At 35.6% G+C, this 19,404-nt stretch overlaps 1 protein-coding gene across 4 annotated transcripts in view; it reads left to right on the forward strand.

Moving 5' to 3' along the window:
* SNTG1 (syntrophin, gamma 1) overlaps positions 1-19,404 on the forward strand; it is a 228,932-nt gene that overhangs the window by 194,737 nt on the left and 14,791 nt on the right. For all 4 annotated transcript variants that reach the window (XM_014937004.1, XM_014937005.1, XM_014937006.1 and 1 more), the window contains 3 exons: positions 1,838-1,990; positions 8,318-8,410; positions 18,159-18,269. In XM_014937004.1, coding sequence (XP_014792490.1) covers positions 1,838-1,990; positions 8,318-8,410; positions 18,159-18,269 — 357 coding nt within the window. The remainder of the gene's footprint in view (positions 1-1,837; positions 1,991-8,317; positions 8,411-18,158; positions 18,270-19,404) is intronic.

A 19,404-nucleotide genomic window follows, 5' to 3' on the forward strand; every position in this document is an offset into this window, starting at 1 on the left:
GTGCTGCTGCTCTGTTAACTTTGAGGCTGAGCATGTAGTACAGTGTAGGTGTCATTAACAACAGCCTAGGCATTATCATCTCTGATCTCTGTTTTGAATGCTGGTCAAAAGATGCCGTGAGCAGAACTGACATTTTAGTTTTAGAAAATGGGCCTGAGAGGAAAGAAAAAATGATAAAAAAAATAGAGACAAAAGTATTTGTCATAGGACACAGGCTATTATTTAGCTACATCTAACTAGTTCAACTACACAGCCCCCCAAACACTTGGAAAAGAATCTGTGAGAATATTAATATTTTTTTTGGAAACGCTGTTTTTAAGATTTAAAAGCCTATTTTCATTCTGGTTTTTCCATCCATACCTTAATGCTTTTGAGCTACTAAGCTTAGGATTTGATGGAAGTAAGAAAGGAGATTGTTCCACAGTGACTGGTCATTTTAAAATCTGAGAAATTTGTTTTTGTCATGTCTCTTGGCAAAGAAAGGGTATGTTGCCTCCATAGCTGATTCTTCTGGAAACTGTAAAGCAGTTTTGAACCAAGAGCATTCATGGATGCATGCTGTACTGGCTTTCTCAAGCAGGTCTGTCACAAGTCTACTGAAAAAAAAAGAAAGAGGAAAATAGTGCTTACTCTACTATTAACCTGCCTGAGCGTAGTAGTTTCATACAGATTCCTGTTTTATATATTTCCATTCTCAGTCAGCTTTAGGTTCCTGGTTCTCTGCCCCACAGAATGCTGGCTTGAACTACTTAAAATGCTTTTCCAGCTTGTATCACTTGGTTGTGGTCCCCTCGATCTATTCGAGTTGTGTATAACCAGAGGGCAATACTGTCCTGTGAGTCTCCTTTACTGATCACAACTGTGCACTCTGCGAAGGGATAGCATTTTAGAAATTGCACCCAAGCTACATATACCCAAATTTCCACATGTATTTGCAAGAACAGCTGGTGTTCTTGTGTCTTGTGACAGCTGCTTTGCTGTAGTAGGGACAAAATTAATTAAAACTCTTTCTGCAAGTGAATTTTTCACAAGGATGAATTGCATGCCTGAATTTCAGCTTGAAGCATCCTACATTTAAAAAAAAGATAATTGAAAAATGTTTTAGTCATGCATTTCCTGATTAGCTTGGTTATTCTTTTATTTAGTGCCAATTAAAAATGCTAGGAATCATTAAATATTATATATTTATAACCCGATATCCATCGTGTGGTGGTGTGTTGAAAGTAAAGGCAAAAGTAACTTCCTCCTCCAGGTCCAAAGCCAGCAACCTAACCACTGGCAGCCACTGGTCTCTACTGAAAGTATACAGCTATAGACAAATTTTATGTTGGATTTTGTAAGCCACCAAAAATATGAACTTGTTTTGTCTGACTATATGGGGAAAATAGAACAAATGGACTTTTCATACTGCTTAAATAAATTTCTTGCTTCCTTTGGCCAGCCTTCCAGAATAAGGGTGGGTAAATCAAATAGGGCAGAGAAGCTGATACTTGTCTTCCTCTCATGTGAATGGAAAGTTGACATCTTTTATAGAATTTACCTAATTTAAAAGCACATAGCTGATAACATTTCTGAGAAGGGATTTGTTAAAAATATTGCAAGTTATGAAAGATATGCTATGTTGTTCTCTACCATTCTTAACATAGGTGCTCTGTTTAAAGTTAATTGAAATTTCAGGATTTGGACCAAACCCCTCATTTCAGTTCCTCAGCTCTCAGTAGTTACTACAGTATCATTAAACACGCCTTTTAAAAACACTAGGTTTGAGGCATAGGTGTTTGCAATTAAAAATATTAATTGATGTATGCCAGATTATATAACTTCAGGTTTTCATCAGGACAGTGATCTGCTGGACCGGCGGAAACATTGCTTCAGTGTCCAGTCTGAATCTGGAGAAGATCTTTACTTTTCTGTGGAACTAGAGTCTGACCTAACGCTATGGGAAAAAGCCTTCCAAACGGCAACTTTTTTAGAAGTTGAACGGATACAGGTGAGAAAAACTGCCTTGATGATTACCTTTTGGTACATTAAAAAATTAGGTCTATATGAAATAATGACATAATTTAACAAATTTGCTGACCTCCTGCAACACTCAAATTATTATTGTTTTATGTATGTAATTGCATGAAATCCCTTTTAGTGTTAGTTAGTACAGCATGCAGTCTAATGTTCATAATGCAATCTGAACCTCCAATACAATCTTTGAGTTATTATGGCTAGGTGATACATGTTTGTTAACTAAAGTTCATGGGCAGAAGAGGAAAAACCATCTATAAATCAGGGACAAAACCAGCTGTTTAGATATTCTTACATACTGTCTTACATGCTGCTTTATTTGTTATTGCATAACATAACAGAACCTTCCAGGAGTTAAATTTTCCTTGTAATAATCAGGAATGAGAGCACACTGAATGAGAGTACTTACTGGATGCAAGCAAGAGCAAAATTGTACAGAAGTTATTATTCTTTTTTCACACATTTCTTGTTTCATGTGTCATTCAATTGTCAGATGGCAGAGAAAAAATGGATGACGTTCGGGTACATACTACTAGTGAATTCTATAGCAAAATTACATGTCATAGTGTTTAAAGCTAACTCTGTTTTTCTCACATGACCAAAAAGTCATCTTTTTTTTGATGTAAAATAGGAGGAAAAAAAAATACCTACCACAATCATAATTCACCCAATCCTCATTGTTATGTTGATGTTCTAATCATAAAAAAGTACATATGGTTGGAACAGCTTTAGTTGATGTTGCCATAAGTTATATCCATTGCCATAAGTTATATCCATACCTACAAAAGTCATATTAACATATCAGCCTGTGGAAGTATTGGCTAATGCTCACTTTCACTGCACTCATTTTCTGCGTCCTCCTGGAATGCAAGCACTGACAGATTTTTATTTAGACAAATTGTTAGTTAGTTATGTATTAGCCCTCTTCTGACCTATAAACAAACCAACACCTGAAGATGGACTGAATTAGTATACGCTAATGATGCATTTTGCAAAAACTACCCTGCTGTCAGTTGTAATGCATACTATGCATATTATCTTTGTTGGAGGAGGATTTGAAGAAGGTTCAGCTTTTATTTTTAAGTTCGTGCACTCTGTTACGTTTTGCAGGAGCTATTCTTACCTTTTGAACTCTTATTGTTGTGCTGAAAAATGTGAGTGTAGCTTTTCTGTATAAAAAAGTATATATCCTCTGCCACTAAATATGTAAGATGTTTTGTCTTTCTCATATAACTGACTGTAACATTGTTTGGAGAAGCACTACTGTGCCATCAGTAAAAGAATATATTGCAATTTTATTGAATAACTTTTAGCCCAGAAGCCACTTCATATTTGTTCTTCTCTAATACTGATTTGTACTGTAGCATTTCTAGGTTTTGTTTTGTTTTGCTTTGTTTTTCTCTTGAGTTTTAGAACTACATTTATTCAAAATTGCCCCTGCATTTCCAAAAAAGAATTTCCCTAATAATCTTAACCTCAGGTTAATCTTAATCTTTCCACTTTTCTTTTCACTCTACTGATGTTCAGAGTAGGAATTATGAACTTGAAGTAATGATTTCCCAAGACTGATGGATTATAGCAAATTTCTGAAGGTGGACAAACAGGCTTCTCACTATTATTTTGGAACTCACACTTATGATTTCACTTTCTGGTTTTGTTTTTGTTTTTTTTTTTTCTTTATGTTCTTGCCTATTTTTCTATATACCAGTTTGCAAAAAAAAAATAATTAACTTTTAATATAACTAGTCTCCACCTCCTCATTTTTCTTTCACCAACCATTATTGCTTTCATCCACCAATTTGCAGATTCAGATAAAATCTAGTTTGACTAAGTAATGGTATAGCTCGTCTCCCCCAAGTTCTTTTATTGCTCTGTGAGAAACAAAGGTGACAGGTTCACAATCAAGGTATCAACATTATGTTTTTACAAAAATTGTGGTTTATGCAATCATTCATATGAATATTCATATTTCGTGTGAATGATAATCCAGCTGTGTGCAGATTTGTCCTACTGTGAAACCATATAATTTGAAAATACAACTGCAGTTTAAAACTGCCATTTAAAATTATTCAAATGGGTTGTGTACTATTCCATAATCATAAACATAATAATGGAGTTACTCAATGAGTATAAATTGGCATTAACCTCCACGAGAGGTTAATCAGGGCCCTATTCTCATTTAATTCTACAAAATATATCAGAAAATAATATATATTTAAAATTCTTCACTATAAATATGTAGCAAGTTCTGTTTAAGCCTAATTTGTAGCTTCTGATAGAGGTGTATCTAAAAGAAAAATTAGGCAAAAATGGTGTGCAATTATATCTGATTGTCAGGTTCCCTTTCTCTTCCTGCTACTTTATGCTAAAATTTTCACCGTTTCAGTGTTAATTTTTTTCTTGCTGTCTTTCTTGTTTGTATTGCAGTTGTTTGTTGCCTAATATAAGGATTACGGTGTAAACTGCTTTGTGTTAACAGTACGTTAATGTTTGTCTACACTGAAGTTGAATCTGAGTCAGAAAGTCTGAATTAAATCTTGGACTTATAGCATGGTTTCCCTTAGCTTCAGAGATAGTTTAGACTAGGTTTACAATATATCATTGTTTCCATAATTTAAACTCTGTGTATTGAGGGAGTAGAATCTAAGGAACAACTTTGGCCTGTCTCCTTTGGCCCCTGCCTGACCCACTGAATTATTCAGCAACTCTATTTCAGATTCTGTATTCTGTGAGAGAACAAGAAACGAGTGCTGAAATATCTTCTGCTTCTTTTGGGAGGGGGATGCTTCAGTTCTCATAAGGTTTTCATGAGCTCTATGTGAGAAATCCTCAACCAAAGCCAAACATCCACAATATATATTATTAATAGGCACTTTTAATGACTTAAAGTGTTTGCTAAAAGTATAAGAAATATTAAATTATCAAGTCTCCTGGGAAGAATTTCTGCTTTTTTGTTTACTCTGGATGTCTGAATTAAAAGATAAATTAAAGAAAATAAAGATGAGTACAATGTTAACAGAGTCAACAGGTGTCTGAAAGTTCATGTTCACCAGAATCATGTGGAAGTGCATAAAACACATGCATAAAGCAAGGGACGTTCTTCCCCAAAGAAATAAAAATCTCGCTGTCCAGAGAACCTTTCACTCTTCTCACATTTTTGCTTCTCTGAATGGTTTTGAACATCATGGAATACATGGTCCAAGACTGGTCTTATTTATAACTAAAGAACAAGTAAAGGATCAGCTGCTACGGGTTGGCTGCACTTTACAATGCAATTTCTTCCTACTGATAACCACATTGAGCTAACTAGATATTTCTCCACAAACTGTGCACTGCCTTTTGCAGAAACAACCTTCAGTCTGGGAAATAGGGAAATTGTTTTTTCAGTGCAGCATTGAACCAAGACTGATGTGTCCTGTTTCTCATAAATCTTAACTTCTCAGTGAGGCTAATTGGCCCAGGGACAGTGCTGTGCTTAAGCAGAGGTAGCTGTGCCGGCTCAGCGTGCTGCTGCAATGCGCATTGTAGGTTGACCTCTGGTGTTGAGGTGGCAGGTCAGATGAGTTAGATGGCCATGCATATTTTAAATCTGAAATACTATGTCCTTGCCAAATTTTAATTCTCAGTAAAGGCTCTATTTCTGTTCTAGATATCTTGGAGGTCTACAGATAAAAATGTAGTTTGCATCTTGTAGGAAGTTAGCAAGATAATTCTACAAAACTGTACATTTTTTGCTTTGCATACAAAACCTGAACTTTTTTGCAGATATGAATTCATTAAGTAGTAAGTCACTGTGAAATACATTATTTTGCAATCTTGTCTTCTACTAATGAGATGTTGCCAAAGGCAGTATCCTCTCCTTTTCTAACAACACTGATTTACAGTCAAAGTTTACATGTTCACAGCAATTTTATGGTGTAGCTGCTCCAAAAAGGACATTTTTATTTCCTAATATAAACACAAATGCCATATGACTGCAACACCACAGAGCTGAATCATTGATTTCATAATTAAAAATTTTGGGGATTTATGTGTTAATAGTTATAATGATCAAGTGCACCTCTGTATGATATGAATTCAGATTTTACACATGCAGTGAAGTACATGAAGTTCTTTCAGTGTTGGGAGCTACAGGAAAAGACCAGTCACTGCTTTCCACCTCAATGGCAGCTGTAGGAAACCTTTCATTTACTGATACACAGTTACAGCTTTTGAACACCTTTGGTGGATCACACATTAGCATACAATTTACTGTTACTCAGCAATAACGCAACATCAGCTTGTGAGACACGTCATGGATTTTTTACTTCCAGAGGGCCATCCTTTTCTATAGACTAGCTTAAATGCTACACTTGTGCCCCACTGATAACTAACAAAGTTAGTTATCTAACTTCAGCTTCAGTGATGAGTATCACTGTGTTTGAAACTTAGACTCTAGAGCTCCAAAGTGTGTGCAGAAAGATTAACCAACAACTGTACGCATTTGAGACCTGATTTGATCAATGAAAGCAATTCACTCAAATATTTGAGTTTCAGAAAAGAAATCTATATTGAAGTGTAAAAAAGTCAAATTTAATATAACCAAATAATGTATATAGCTATGAAATTTTCCTTTTCCTTCATTACAATGTTTATTCCAACTCTTACAAGATGTTAATGGTCTTTCAGTTTCTTGTGTTCTGGGGATGACCATTTAGAATCCAAGCAACCCATCCAAAGAATATATAAGTAAACATGTGTGATTTATCCTTAATAATAAAAATGCCAAAAATAATAATACATGATTTTGTAACTGATAATTTAGTAAATTACATTGTCCCCATGTTTACAATTTATATTTTGGTTCTTTGACACATTATACATCATGGGTCTTTGATCTCATTGAGTACATTTAGTGGGTACAGTAATATTTGAATAATATATTTCATTTAATCTGGAGGTTAAAATTTCTATAAAATAAGAATGGCTTCTTTAAAGAACTTACATCAGATTCTTAAGTGTTTTAATTTTTTTACATATTTTGTAAAGAGAAGTACAAATTTGTTATTTTGTACCTGAAGTTAGTTAGCCTTCATGCATAGAAATAGTTTTGCTCTGAAAATGACACTAAAAGATGTCTCACAGCATGAATATAAGTACGATGTTATGGAAATAAATAGAGGCATAGATTTAAAAATCATAGAATGCAAAAGGCTTTCAGGACCTTGAGTTTTCTCATAGAAACCTTTTAGAAATATTGCTCCTCCAGCTGAAGTAAAAATGTTTTTCATATACTTATGTCAATTGCTACATGGTATGAAAAATTAACTTTTTCACTGAGATTTAGGACAACACCAAAATAAACAATGAACAGATACAAGGAGATATTTTACAAACGCATTTTTTTTTTTCTTAAAAAGCTAAAAGAGATATATTAATGTTAGAGGACGTTACTGAGTACCAAAATAAATCATAGAATCATAGTATCATAGAATGGTTAGAGTTGGGAGGAACCTTAAAGATCATTGAGTTCCAAGCCCCTTGCCATGGGCAGGGACACTGTCCCACCAGACCAGGTTGCTCAAAGTCCCATCCAGCCTGGCCTTGAACACTTCTAGGGATGGGTCATCCACGACTTCCCTGGGCAACCTCTTCTAGTGCCTCACCACCCTCACAGGAAAGATTTTCTTCCTAGTATCTAATCTAAATCTTCCCTTTTTCAGTTTAAAACTGTTGCCCCTCGACCTATCTCTCCACTCCCTGATAAAAAATTCCTCCCCACCTTTTCTGTAGGCCCCCTTTAAGTATTGAGTGACTGCTATAGAGTCTCCCCAGAGCCTTTTCTTCTCCAGGCTGAACAACCCCATCTCTCTCAGCCTGTCTTCATAGGAGAGGTGCTCCAGCCCTCTGATCATCTTTGTGGCCAGCTGCTGGACTCATTCCAACAGGTCCATGTCGTTCTTATGTTGAGTCCCCCATTGCTGGACGCAGCACTCCAGGTAGGGTCGCAAATAATTAAAACTTCCCTTTTAGTAGTTGTCATTGGTGAACCACTGAAGCAATTCTGATTCTGATTTATTTTTTCCCTAAGGCAAGCAAAGCCTCTTTTTCCAATATTTAGAAAACTTCGCTACTGATATAAATCCTTTGATTTGAAATACACTGGTAATAAATTGACCTATTTCTACACAAATGACTTATTTCTGATAATAAGTTTGAGATATGTAAATACTAGAATAAAGACACATAAATGCTGGTCCTAGAAAGAAATTTAAGAAATGTGTTCTGTAGTAACTGCCTTCTCTGATATTTTTTTTTACAGTGCAAGACGTATGCCTGTGTTTTGGAGAGTCATCTTATGGGACTTACCATCGACTTTAGCATGGGCTTTGTCTGTTTTGATGCTGCCACAAAGGTAAAGATCTAAGACTTGTTTCCACCACATTATTATTGTTGTTATTATTACTCATTCTTTCTTTTATTTTGGGGTAAGTAATGCATCCTTAAAATATATTTCTTGTTTTTATCACAGCAGATCATTTCTTGTCAAATCTCTTGCTTTAGTTTAAACTTGGGTGTGATTTCTAAATTATGTGAAAATTTGTATTCTGCTATGTGCTTATTGTTGAAAAGTCAATACACACATCAATCTGAAACAAGCATCAGGTCTTCATTCTTTCATTTCACATGAAAGCCCAGACTGATTCAGTTTGATGTTTCTTTCACTGGTGCATCCTTGGTTTTGATAGGAAATAATCTCGGTTTCAAGCTGATCTGTGAGCTTTGAAAAGAACTTGCCTTTCTTTTCTTCTGTTTCATGAGTGGGAGTGTGTGTTGTTACAGCAATTCTCAGTTTGTGTTTTAGATATTTTTGTTCAGATGCCTGTAAAAAGCTAAATTAGCCATAGTCTGTATGTCTCAAGCTTTTCCTGTCAGCCTTACAAAAGTTCAGAGCAACTGATGAAATATTTTGCTGTATCAGGTGACTAATATGAAATCAATTTCCAGATTATATTAATGCAAGCCCAAATCTCAGTAAAAACATCAAGACCCCACGCATGTGGGATGCCATCCAGAGCATCCTGGACAGGTTTGAGAGGTGGGCTCATGCAAATCACATGAAGTTTAACCAAGCCAAGTGCAGGGTCCTGCACCTGGGACATGGCAATACCAGGCACAAATACAAATTGGGTGGAGAACGGATAGAAAGCAGCCCTGAGGAGAAGGACTTGGGAGCGCTTGTGGATTAGAAGCTCAATATGAGCCGGCAATGTGCACTGGCAGCCCAGAAATCCAACTGCATCCTGGGCTGCATCAAGAGAATTGTGGCCAGCAGGTCAGGGGAGGTGATTCATAGAAATCATAGAAAAGTTTGGATTGTAAGGGACCTTTAAAAGTGGTCTAGTCCAACCCCCCTGTAATGAGCAGTTGGACTATATCAGATTCCTCAGAGCCCTGTCCAACCTGACCTTGAATGTGTTCAGGGATGGGGCATCTACCACCTCTCTGAACAACCCGTTCCTGTACTACACCAGTCTCATTGTAAAAAAATTCTTCCATGTATGTAGTCGAAATCTTTCCTCTTTTAGTGTAAAGCCATTACCGCTTGTCCTATTGCAACAGGACAAAAAATATGCTAAAAGGTTTGTCCCCAACTTTCCTGTAGGCCCCCTTTAAGTACTGAAAGGTCACAATAAAGTCACGCCGGAGCCTTCTCTTCTCCAGGCGGAACAACTCCAGGTCTCCCAGCCTGTCCTTAGTAACATAAACTTAAAAACATAAACTAGAAGTGTTTACTCATATAAGCTAAAAGTATCATTTCTCTACCTAAAGTAGGAGCTCATATGAAGCAGGAGTTAAAAATCTCTTATCCAAGAAAGATCTGAGAGAACAACGAAAAATGGAAAATAGATTCCAGGACAAAGAAAACATGAATAAAATTTAAATTATCTATATCTTATTAATATTTACATATAAACTTCTTCATTAAGACTGTGCAAAAGACCTAGCAACTGTCACATGAATTAACAAACTCAATATTAAAGGCAAAACAAAATGTCATAATGTTCATGAAAAAATATTTACATCTAATTATTTATAAATTATATGAATTTTTACAATTGAGTATTTGAAAAATCAGTACAAACTATTATCTTTCCACTTCCAGTGATGGGACACCCACAAACTCTCAGAGCAATCTGTTCCAGTGTCTCAGCACCTTCATCATAAAAAAATTCTTCCAATTTAAACCTATGTTCTTTAGGTTTAAAAACATTGCTCCTTGTCCTGTTACCATAGGCCTTGGTAAAAATTTTCTCTGTCTATTTTATAAGCCCTCTTTACGTATTGAAAGGCTGCAATAGCTTCTCCCCAGAGCCATCTCTTCTCCAGCCTGAAGAACCTCAACTCTCAACTTTTCTTCACAGGAGAGGTGTTCCATCCCTCTGATCATTTTGCTGTGCAGTGATCAGATAATGATCAGAAAATTATAAAGATGCACAAAGTTCTGTTGCAGATGTTGAAAGTCATAAACCAGATTTTACCCTAGGTCATTTTGCAGTATTATATATCAATGTCTACTGGGGAACATGTTTTTCCCAAGTCCAGCACAATTAAAGCACATTAATTCTGGTCCTGCATTTGTCTAACATTAGCTAGAATATAGACATTCGTGTTTTAATGAGCAAATGTAGCTCTGCTGTGCACAAGTATGGAAATACACAGATATTTTGATAAGCATTTATAAATAAGGTTTTGCAGCCAGTGTTGCCACCTTAAGAATTAAGGATGAAGACTGATAGATTAAAAAGCATAACAAGATATGTGCAGAAGTTCATCTAACTACTATTGTGAAAGTGATCGAATGTATAAAGCTACGTACTCATGTGGCATTCAATAACTTGTTTTTAAAATGCTTCTAACAAAAAAATGGTCTACTTTTCAAGAGTATGGGTGTATATACATAGACATACGAATGGTATATGTTTCTGCTTATACTGACATATTCATTAAAATTGTTTTCTATAAAGGCCATATTTGCATCATAGCTTGTACAAATAATATATGTACATGATTGTATGAGTGCACATTGCAATATACCTACCTGTGCAAAGTGCTATGTCTGTACTCCATCACATTTACTGCTTATTAAAGCAGCCGCCAAAAATATATATTTGTCAGAAGAGAAAAAAAAACAGCCATCCCTTAAAGGACTGAAAGTAAATTAAAGTGCTGCTGAATTATATGCTGATGCTAGAAAGAAGTAGAAAAGGCTCCATAATGGCCCACGAGGTGCATATCAACAAAGTTCAATGTGCCTGTCATCTGTTCTCTTGCAGACACCTTGCACACTTCATCAAAAAAGAGTATAGACTGTAAACAGTAAATAGCATTACAAATATCTTTAATTTCTTTTTCATACCAAAAGGCTACTAAATAATATAGAACAGAATTTCTCTTAATTTCTTTAGGAAAGAACTCCATGTTTTCTAGGGATACATAGCTTAAGGTCTGTCTCTTCATGCAGCTAATACACATACAGCATATTGAAATAAAACAGAACGTAAAAAAACCCTTGGTATCCCAAGTTCAGTAATTGAGAAAGCAGAAGGAAGCCAGGCTCACTTCAAGGTGGAGATTTAATAATTTAATTCTTGTGAACAAATATTTATTCCATGCTTAGAAACTGAAGTGTTGAACAAATAGCTACTATAACTTTAATATAAGCCGCCAAGCATGGTTAGTACAGTCTTATATATTGTGGCTTGAAAAAAACCAAATGTTGGTAGGTCATCCATCAGTACTAAGCAAATATACTGTAGTCTTATAACATTCAATGTAACTTCAGTAATGGATAAGAACAGTTATTTTATTAGGGCTGACTTTCTTGCTTGTTTCCTTTGTCTCATTTTTTGTTCTTTATCCTCTGTGTACTCCCCTGTCTTTCCCTTTACAGTTATAAAGCCACAGCAGTTGACAAAGGAAATTGCCTTGGACCATAATTCTTTTGTAGTAAGACACTCTCCAGAGATCAGTAACACAGTAGAATTGAGCATGAACAAGATCTTAATCCTACTGAGTTCCCTACTGCTGCTATCAGTATGGACAAAGTGTCACTTGGCAAGAATGCAATCTTTCTCAATTAGGTATGAGACAAAGAGCCAAATTAAGGTGTATCCCAGGTGCCTGAAGACCCAATTACTTTTAGTCTTGAAAATAAGGACCTACAAGGCATCTGCTCTTGATTTAGTTTGACTTGTAGGAGTATCACTTATTTTAGTCAGATGACAAACAACATTAGCTTGAAAGGTGTCCATTGAAATTTAGCATAATTCTATAATACATGTATATATAATCTATAATCAAAAATTTGACTTAATCTAAACAGAAGAATGATTTAATCAGTCTGAGTATCAAGAAAAAGGGAGGCAATGTTGAAAAAGTACAGATACGGCTTTTTGAAGATGCAATGAAAAAGACAACAAAGGGATTTACTGAAATATTTGAAAAGTGACCTCTGACACCTCTGACATCTTCTCCTTAATAAAGATGGTTTCTTTATTTACTCCACCATTTAGAGATGGTCTGAGATGTAGCTGTCTAATAATTATAAAACACTGACAGACTTTTTTTTCCAAGCATCCTACTGAAGATGTAACTTGTTTTGCTATTACTTAATAAAAACTGTATGATCCATGTCAATGGAAAGTATAGAGGAAACCTGTACCTGGAGATGCACACTGGCAGGTGAAATGTTCCCATTGCTGTATGTGGTTCTAACGCTATTTCACAAGTTCATTAAGTGTAAAAGGTCTTTTTGCAAGAACAGAATTGGTCCACAGTGCACAATCCAATATAGAAGAGGCAAGACTGTTTAATAATAAATTGAAGGTAGTTCATCACTGAGGCTATAGGACGCATTAATTCTGTTCTGGTTGGATACTCTTATGTTGATGAAATATAGCTTTTCTTTCCTAGTGCCAATGCAAAATGCCCTCTATATCCTTGCTAGACCATATAGCTATCACAGAACCATGGAGCAGGCAGGCGCTCAGGTTTCTATGCATATTCCTTAGAGTATGGTTAAGTAAAAATACAGACACACCTATTCTGTGTTTTTTTGGTAATTTTGTTTAATGACATCTCATCAAAATTGCATGTAGTTTACTCCAGGATTCTGAAATTATGGGTATGAGTAGCAAAGTGACATATGATATGAATGTGAAAATATTTTCTAAGGTCCCTTGCAGAATATGTGCTCTAGATTTAGCATTAGTGCTAAGAGTAGAAGCAAAATAATTTTCTTCATTTGTGTTGCTGTGGGGAACATCAGCAAAGTACTACAGGTACTGAAGTCAATAGCTTTTCTTTCATGTGCCATTTATGTATTGCATTTATGTCCCATCTATAAAATAAAATTATGCAGGCAGAGAGCATCCTTGGGTAATTATAGCAAAATAACACTAGCAGAAGATAACAGGCAGTAATTTGGTTACAAAGAGTAGAACAAATGAGTCCTAGATGATTACTTATAAATAAAATATTTCTCATTAAGAACTATTGGTGGAGAATCTTGGTCCCAGATACGTCAAAGGAAAAAAAAAATCCTATTAATTTCAGTGAAGACAGGATTTCGCTTTTTGATGATTTCTTATTACAATAATTTAATAGCATCTCAAGAGAAGTCTTAAATTTAATTTGTCAGATTGTCGACACAGTTTATTTGTTTGCATTGCATTCTGGTATTCTTTGAAGTCAATTTTATTAAATGGTATAAAATGTAAAAAGCAGCCTAAGTGATCTATAAGTAATAATTGGGAAAAGGATTTATATCTTATTAGTTGTTTTCAATGGTATGCATGATACGTACAGAATTTGTACAACGAGATTGTCTTCTTATAGTGCATTTCTCAAAACATGGATTAAGTATGTCAGATTTTCCATGACCACACAGGATGTATGCAAATTGTGAAGTTGGGAGTATTTTCAATCTATGATATTAACTGGTTCCCAGTTTCTATATTGCTGTTATTCATAAGTTCTGCCTCTACTCATGGATTGACAGTTCCCTTTTAAAGGCAATAAGTAGTGCACACTGAGTTCCCAACTTGGTCTCCTATCAAAGCATGATAAAGTTGTGTGCCTCAGCTTGAGAAGTGTTTCAGGATCCTCATGAGTAGCTGATCTCCCACACAATCTTTCTGAATTTTATTGTAATTTGTGCTTTAAAAGGAATTACCACCTTGTCTACCTGTCAAATTTATTTTAGGGTAAACAAAATTTCACGGCTTCCTAAAAATGCTATATATAGTCATGTAAAATATTCTCAGTGATGCAGGTTATACACAGTTACTGAGGATTATCAAGGAAAACAATTGAAGAGAACAGGCTGCTTTTATTAACTTAAAGAAGCCTTATCAGAATGCATTGTACAGTGTTGAGCTCAATAACATTCTTACCTTCAAACCAGTAAGTACTTCTGCCTATATTCTATAATTCATAAAAGCTGATTTAGGAATAATTTATATGATGCACATTTAGGGTTTTGGTAATTTGTGAAAAAAACAACATGTTTTACAAATGTACTTACTGCTTAGAAGTCAATCTATACATAAATAGATATACATTTGTACAAAATTATATCAACCTGTGTTGACTCCCTGAAGCAAGCATTCAACAAATGGTTCTGAGGAACTGTGATGTCCAAAACCATGAAAGAATAATTCACCTGGCTTTGACAGTGACATAGATCACCCAAGGGTGCCTATTCCTAATGCAGGAGAATTAGCCTTTAAAATTATAATTCAGAACAGTTACCACAGTGAGCACTGTGACACTGAAGTCAGCCCATAGGAACATGAAAAAAACCAACATGTGAAACTGTCTCTCTCTTTTGTGGGAGGCACTGGAACAGGTTGCCCAGAGAAGCTGTGGATGCCCCGTCCCTGAAAGTGGTCAAGGCCAGGCTGGATGGGGCTTTGGGCAACCTGGTCTGGTGGGAGGTGTCCCTGCCCAGGGCAGGGGGGTTGGAACTCGATGATCTTTAATATCGCTTCCAACCCGAACCATTCTATGATTCTATAATTCTATGTCACTGCTGTAGCTACACATCTCTGTGAAAATGGGTGCTTAGGTGTGTAGGTCTTGCTTCTCCTTTCTACTTTGGCACTATGGGGTAGTAATTGAAAAGGGATTAGTCTGCTCCTGTTCACTGCTTATGCATTTTGCAGTAATGAAAATGAAAAGAAAAAAAACCCCACCCAAATGCAAGAGGAAGTAGCAGAGGGATCCCCAAGATACTGTATTTTAGGAAAGTGATCTGGCTGCTGGTCACAGCATTCTGCATCACCTTGTATCTCTGCTACATGTGCAAAATGTGCAGTTCTGGATGCACGGGGCAGCATTTCAGCATCTTTGGTAGGAGACAAGGAATTATATAGGTCTTACTGGGCATACACTTAAATAATTCATCCAATTTTAGCTATCTAGATTTTGGACATCTAGTTTAAGTTAGTTGTTACATTTCTAGTGCAGCGTGGCTAATTGAGGTGTAAACACATCCAGGGTGTATCAGAGCGAACGAGTATTCATACCAGTTCAAACTAGGATGAAGGAACAGTTACTCAGAAGTTCTCTAGAACAACAACAAAAAAAAAAGCAGCCAAGTTGACTAGCTTGAATGTTTGAAATACTTTGTATTCCTGCCTTGATAACTTAAAACAACATTTCCCTACTCTTATTTTTGCATGTGGACATATTTGAGAAAAAATGTATGCAATTCATTGAAGATCATTCAGAATAAACAGGTGGTTCTTTAATTTGGGAATGATTTCATGCATTGTCATTTCATGCATTTTTATACTTTACGCATTAGAGTGTTTAATAGTCTCTATGAAGTATGCTGTTGAACTCTCAGTTCTAGGAACTTGTTTGGATATCCCGATGGAAGAAGTGCTGTCTTGTTGGGATTAATCTCAAGAAGGATTTCATCCTCTCCATGCTATTGACCTGATTTTGCAATGTACTTAAGTAAGAGCCATTGCTAAGTAGGGCTCTCCAAAACCAATGTTATGCCTAAACTGAAGCGTGTTCTTGAATCATTCCTGTGGCTTTGTGTGACTGTCATTCTCTTTCCTCTGAGTGGGAATGAAGCGAGGGGCAAAGCAGCATGGGAATGCTCAAGGACTGCAGTTCTGTACATTCTTCATCTTCACTCAAACTTAATCTGATTAGGAATAAGGTGAGGTACCCTGGGATTTTGCCTTCCCGTTTAAGGGTCCTTTTTACTACTGCACCTCTCTCCTGGATTTCCCATACGTCATCAGAGGAGAGAAAGATGATACCTTATTTCTTTGGTTGTTGTTCTCCTGAGATAAAGAGACCATCAATGCCCTTTACATTTCTCATCTAGGAAATGACATGTTTAAATAAATTTGCTGTTACTGCAGGAAGGCAATGGTCTTGATCTTCTGACAAGATTTGTTGAGCTACATAGGTCTGTAAAAAAAAAGTTTACAACATAGGTAGGAGGTATGGCCACCTGAATGGTATACTAAGTTGTTTTGGTTTGGTTTTTAATTCACTATCTACAGGACACAAGTAAACATCATTGATCAAACAAAATGAGAGGAATTGCACACTGAGTGAAGCTATTCTATTTTCTGTAGGAAGACTGGTGGGCTCAGGAGGACAACATCTGAAACAAATATGACATAGTTTCACATAAATTGCCAAATCCCCCAGAATGTCGTTAACTCTGTTTACGGTAGATGGGAGGTTACCTGTCACATGGGTGCAGAGAATGAAAATGGTGCTGGCATTAAGTGGTAAATATATAAAGAGAATTTGGGGGAAAGTAATTCTAGCACTTGCTTTGCGTACTGTGCACACTTAAGATACCGTCCTTTTGTTTTTTCCCTCTACATCTTACTAAGACAAACACAGCTAACTTTATTTATCTTGGTACAGGTTAGAGATTTTTCCAGTCAGTTAACATAAAGAGATCAACACATCCTGAAGCAAAGGGACCTGCATAGATTTAGGACAGTTAAAAATTTGACCTTCCTCATATTCTGTTTAATTTCAAGTGGAGACTAAATCATTCATAAATATAGACAAAGGACACCAATGGAAGTGTAATGCTATGCCACTGAGAGGAAGTCGTTTACAAAGCCTTAGACAAAAGAAAAGGAACAATACTTCTTGCCTTAAGTCTCTGTGTTGTCCGATGCATGTGAAATTAATGTCTCCTCAAAGTAACAGCACAATGTAAGTGAGAATAACCTTATAATTATGTGAAATACTACTGAAATCACAATGAAAAATGTTAGTGTTTCGAAATTTATGGAAGGTGTTGGGGGATATCTTTAAATGAGACCGAAAAGACTTAGAATGAAAAATAGCTCTTTTCCACTTTTAAGCAGTTTGAATGTACTTTTTTCTGCCTAAATCCACATTAGATATAAAAATAGATGTCTTTCTAGCCAGCTGTAAATTTTATTAATTACATGTTTATTCAGTAGAGCAATCTGTCTTTTTTTTTCAAGAAGACACAATGTCATCTGTAATATAATTCCTTGCAAGGCCACTGATATGCTTAGAATTAACGATCTGCTCAAATTCCTGATTAGAGCTTTCACAAGTAAACTCAAAATAAGTTGTCATTACAGGGTTTCCATTTATTTTTTTTATCATTTACAAACAGATAATTGTTTTTAATTTGATATGCTTTTTCTGTTAATGCAACTAGATTTTTAAATGTGGAAAGGAAAAGAGAGGACTTCTGTGATGGGTTATGACTTCAGATGGACTAGGGAATCCACAGACTGTCAGTGGAGAAAAAATCTTTGATTTTTGGTATGACAATGAATTTACTAATCCTCTTTATTTGTATAACCAGGATTAAATATTGATAAAGGAATTCCAGAGTAAATTTCACAAATGTAGTCTGACTGATCTGAATCAGACACTGACAAAGTATTATACAACCATATAATGAAAGGAACATCAATCCACATAATACTCAATTGATTTAATTATGTACAACAGAGGGGTAAAAAATTCCCTTGGAAGGAGATTCACTATTTCTAATACAATTTTCAATGGCAGCTACACTGACTTTCTTGTGCACAGTTTTTTTATGTTTCTTTTTTTTTTAACTCTAGGCTGTACTTTGGAGGTACAAGTTTTCCCAGCTGAAAGGTTCTTCAGATGATGGGAAGAGCAAAATCAAATTTTTGTTCCAGAACCAAGATACTAAACAAATTGAAGCAAAGGTAAAAACAATACATTGTTTGTTTTATAAAGGCAATGTACATTAAAAGCAGTTATCAAAGCAGCTAGGGGAATGGAGGAGTAAATTAAACTAAATTACTTAGCAATATTAGATTAATGCACAAAGTCAAAGCATGCAAAGTAAATGAAAGAAATTAGAAGAAAAAGAAACCAGAACCAACTGCTTGGATTTTTGCTAGCTAGCAGTTTTTTGAATGGTGTAATTATGTTAACAATTATAAAAAATAAGACTCGCTATGTATGGTTTTGGGCATGTTTGCCAAGTCTCCTCTCTATCATTTTGATAAAACTGGTTGACAGTTTGAATGCCTTGTTTTTCACCCTATGTTATGCCCGTATCATGAAGAAATGGTGCAAAATATATCTTTAAGTCAACCTGAGGACAAAAACCAACGAAGGTCTAAAATCTGTTTTTGTTTCTCTGAGCAAAAAAGTTCCCTTGTAAGATGGAAGGTTTGTGTTTGTGTCTAATTCAAAATCAGAAAAGTTGTCTTTTCAGCTCTGCTTTTGATTCAAGAGTTAATTTATGAGAACAGTAACCCTGAGAAATTTATGCTTAGTTTGATTTATGTCTTTTGAGAATAGGGCATTTACTGTCCCAATGTGTGGCAGGAGAAGTGATCTCTTAGGAACTTTGATAACCGAAACTGCCTTTGGGTCTGAATTGAGGGTCTTTTTGACTAGAAACCCAATTTTTGTGTAAACCTAAAGAATACTTTCTTGGCCACCCGTAAGTCTTGCTTTTGAAGCATTTGCTATAACATTTTTCCTGATTGTGTCAGAGAGAAAACTGCTGAATGAATGTGCTAACAATACAGTTCTATGAGCAAAAAGGAAATGGATAAATAAATTGTTGTCTAAAAGGGTCAAACATGCGCAGCATAATAAAGTATTTAAAGAAAAAAGGCATTGTATAGGGGGCAGTTGTGAGTTTAAATGCCAATAGCTACATTAGGTAGCTATTTTTCATTCCTAACTGTCTGTTTATGTTTGGTATTAATTATTTTCTACCTAACAGCTATTTCCTTGATTTTGAATGTTTTACTAAATACAATGTATGTATGTATATATGTATGTAAAAACTCCCATTAAATCAACGGCAGAAGTGTAATGGAG

This window comes from Calidris pugnax, unplaced genomic scaffold (assembly GCF_001431845.1).
Source record: "Calidris pugnax isolate Ruff unplaced genomic scaffold, ASM143184v1 scaffold51, whole genome shotgun sequence".
Lineage (NCBI taxonomy): Eukaryota > Metazoa > Chordata > Aves > Charadriiformes > Scolopacidae > Calidris > Calidris pugnax.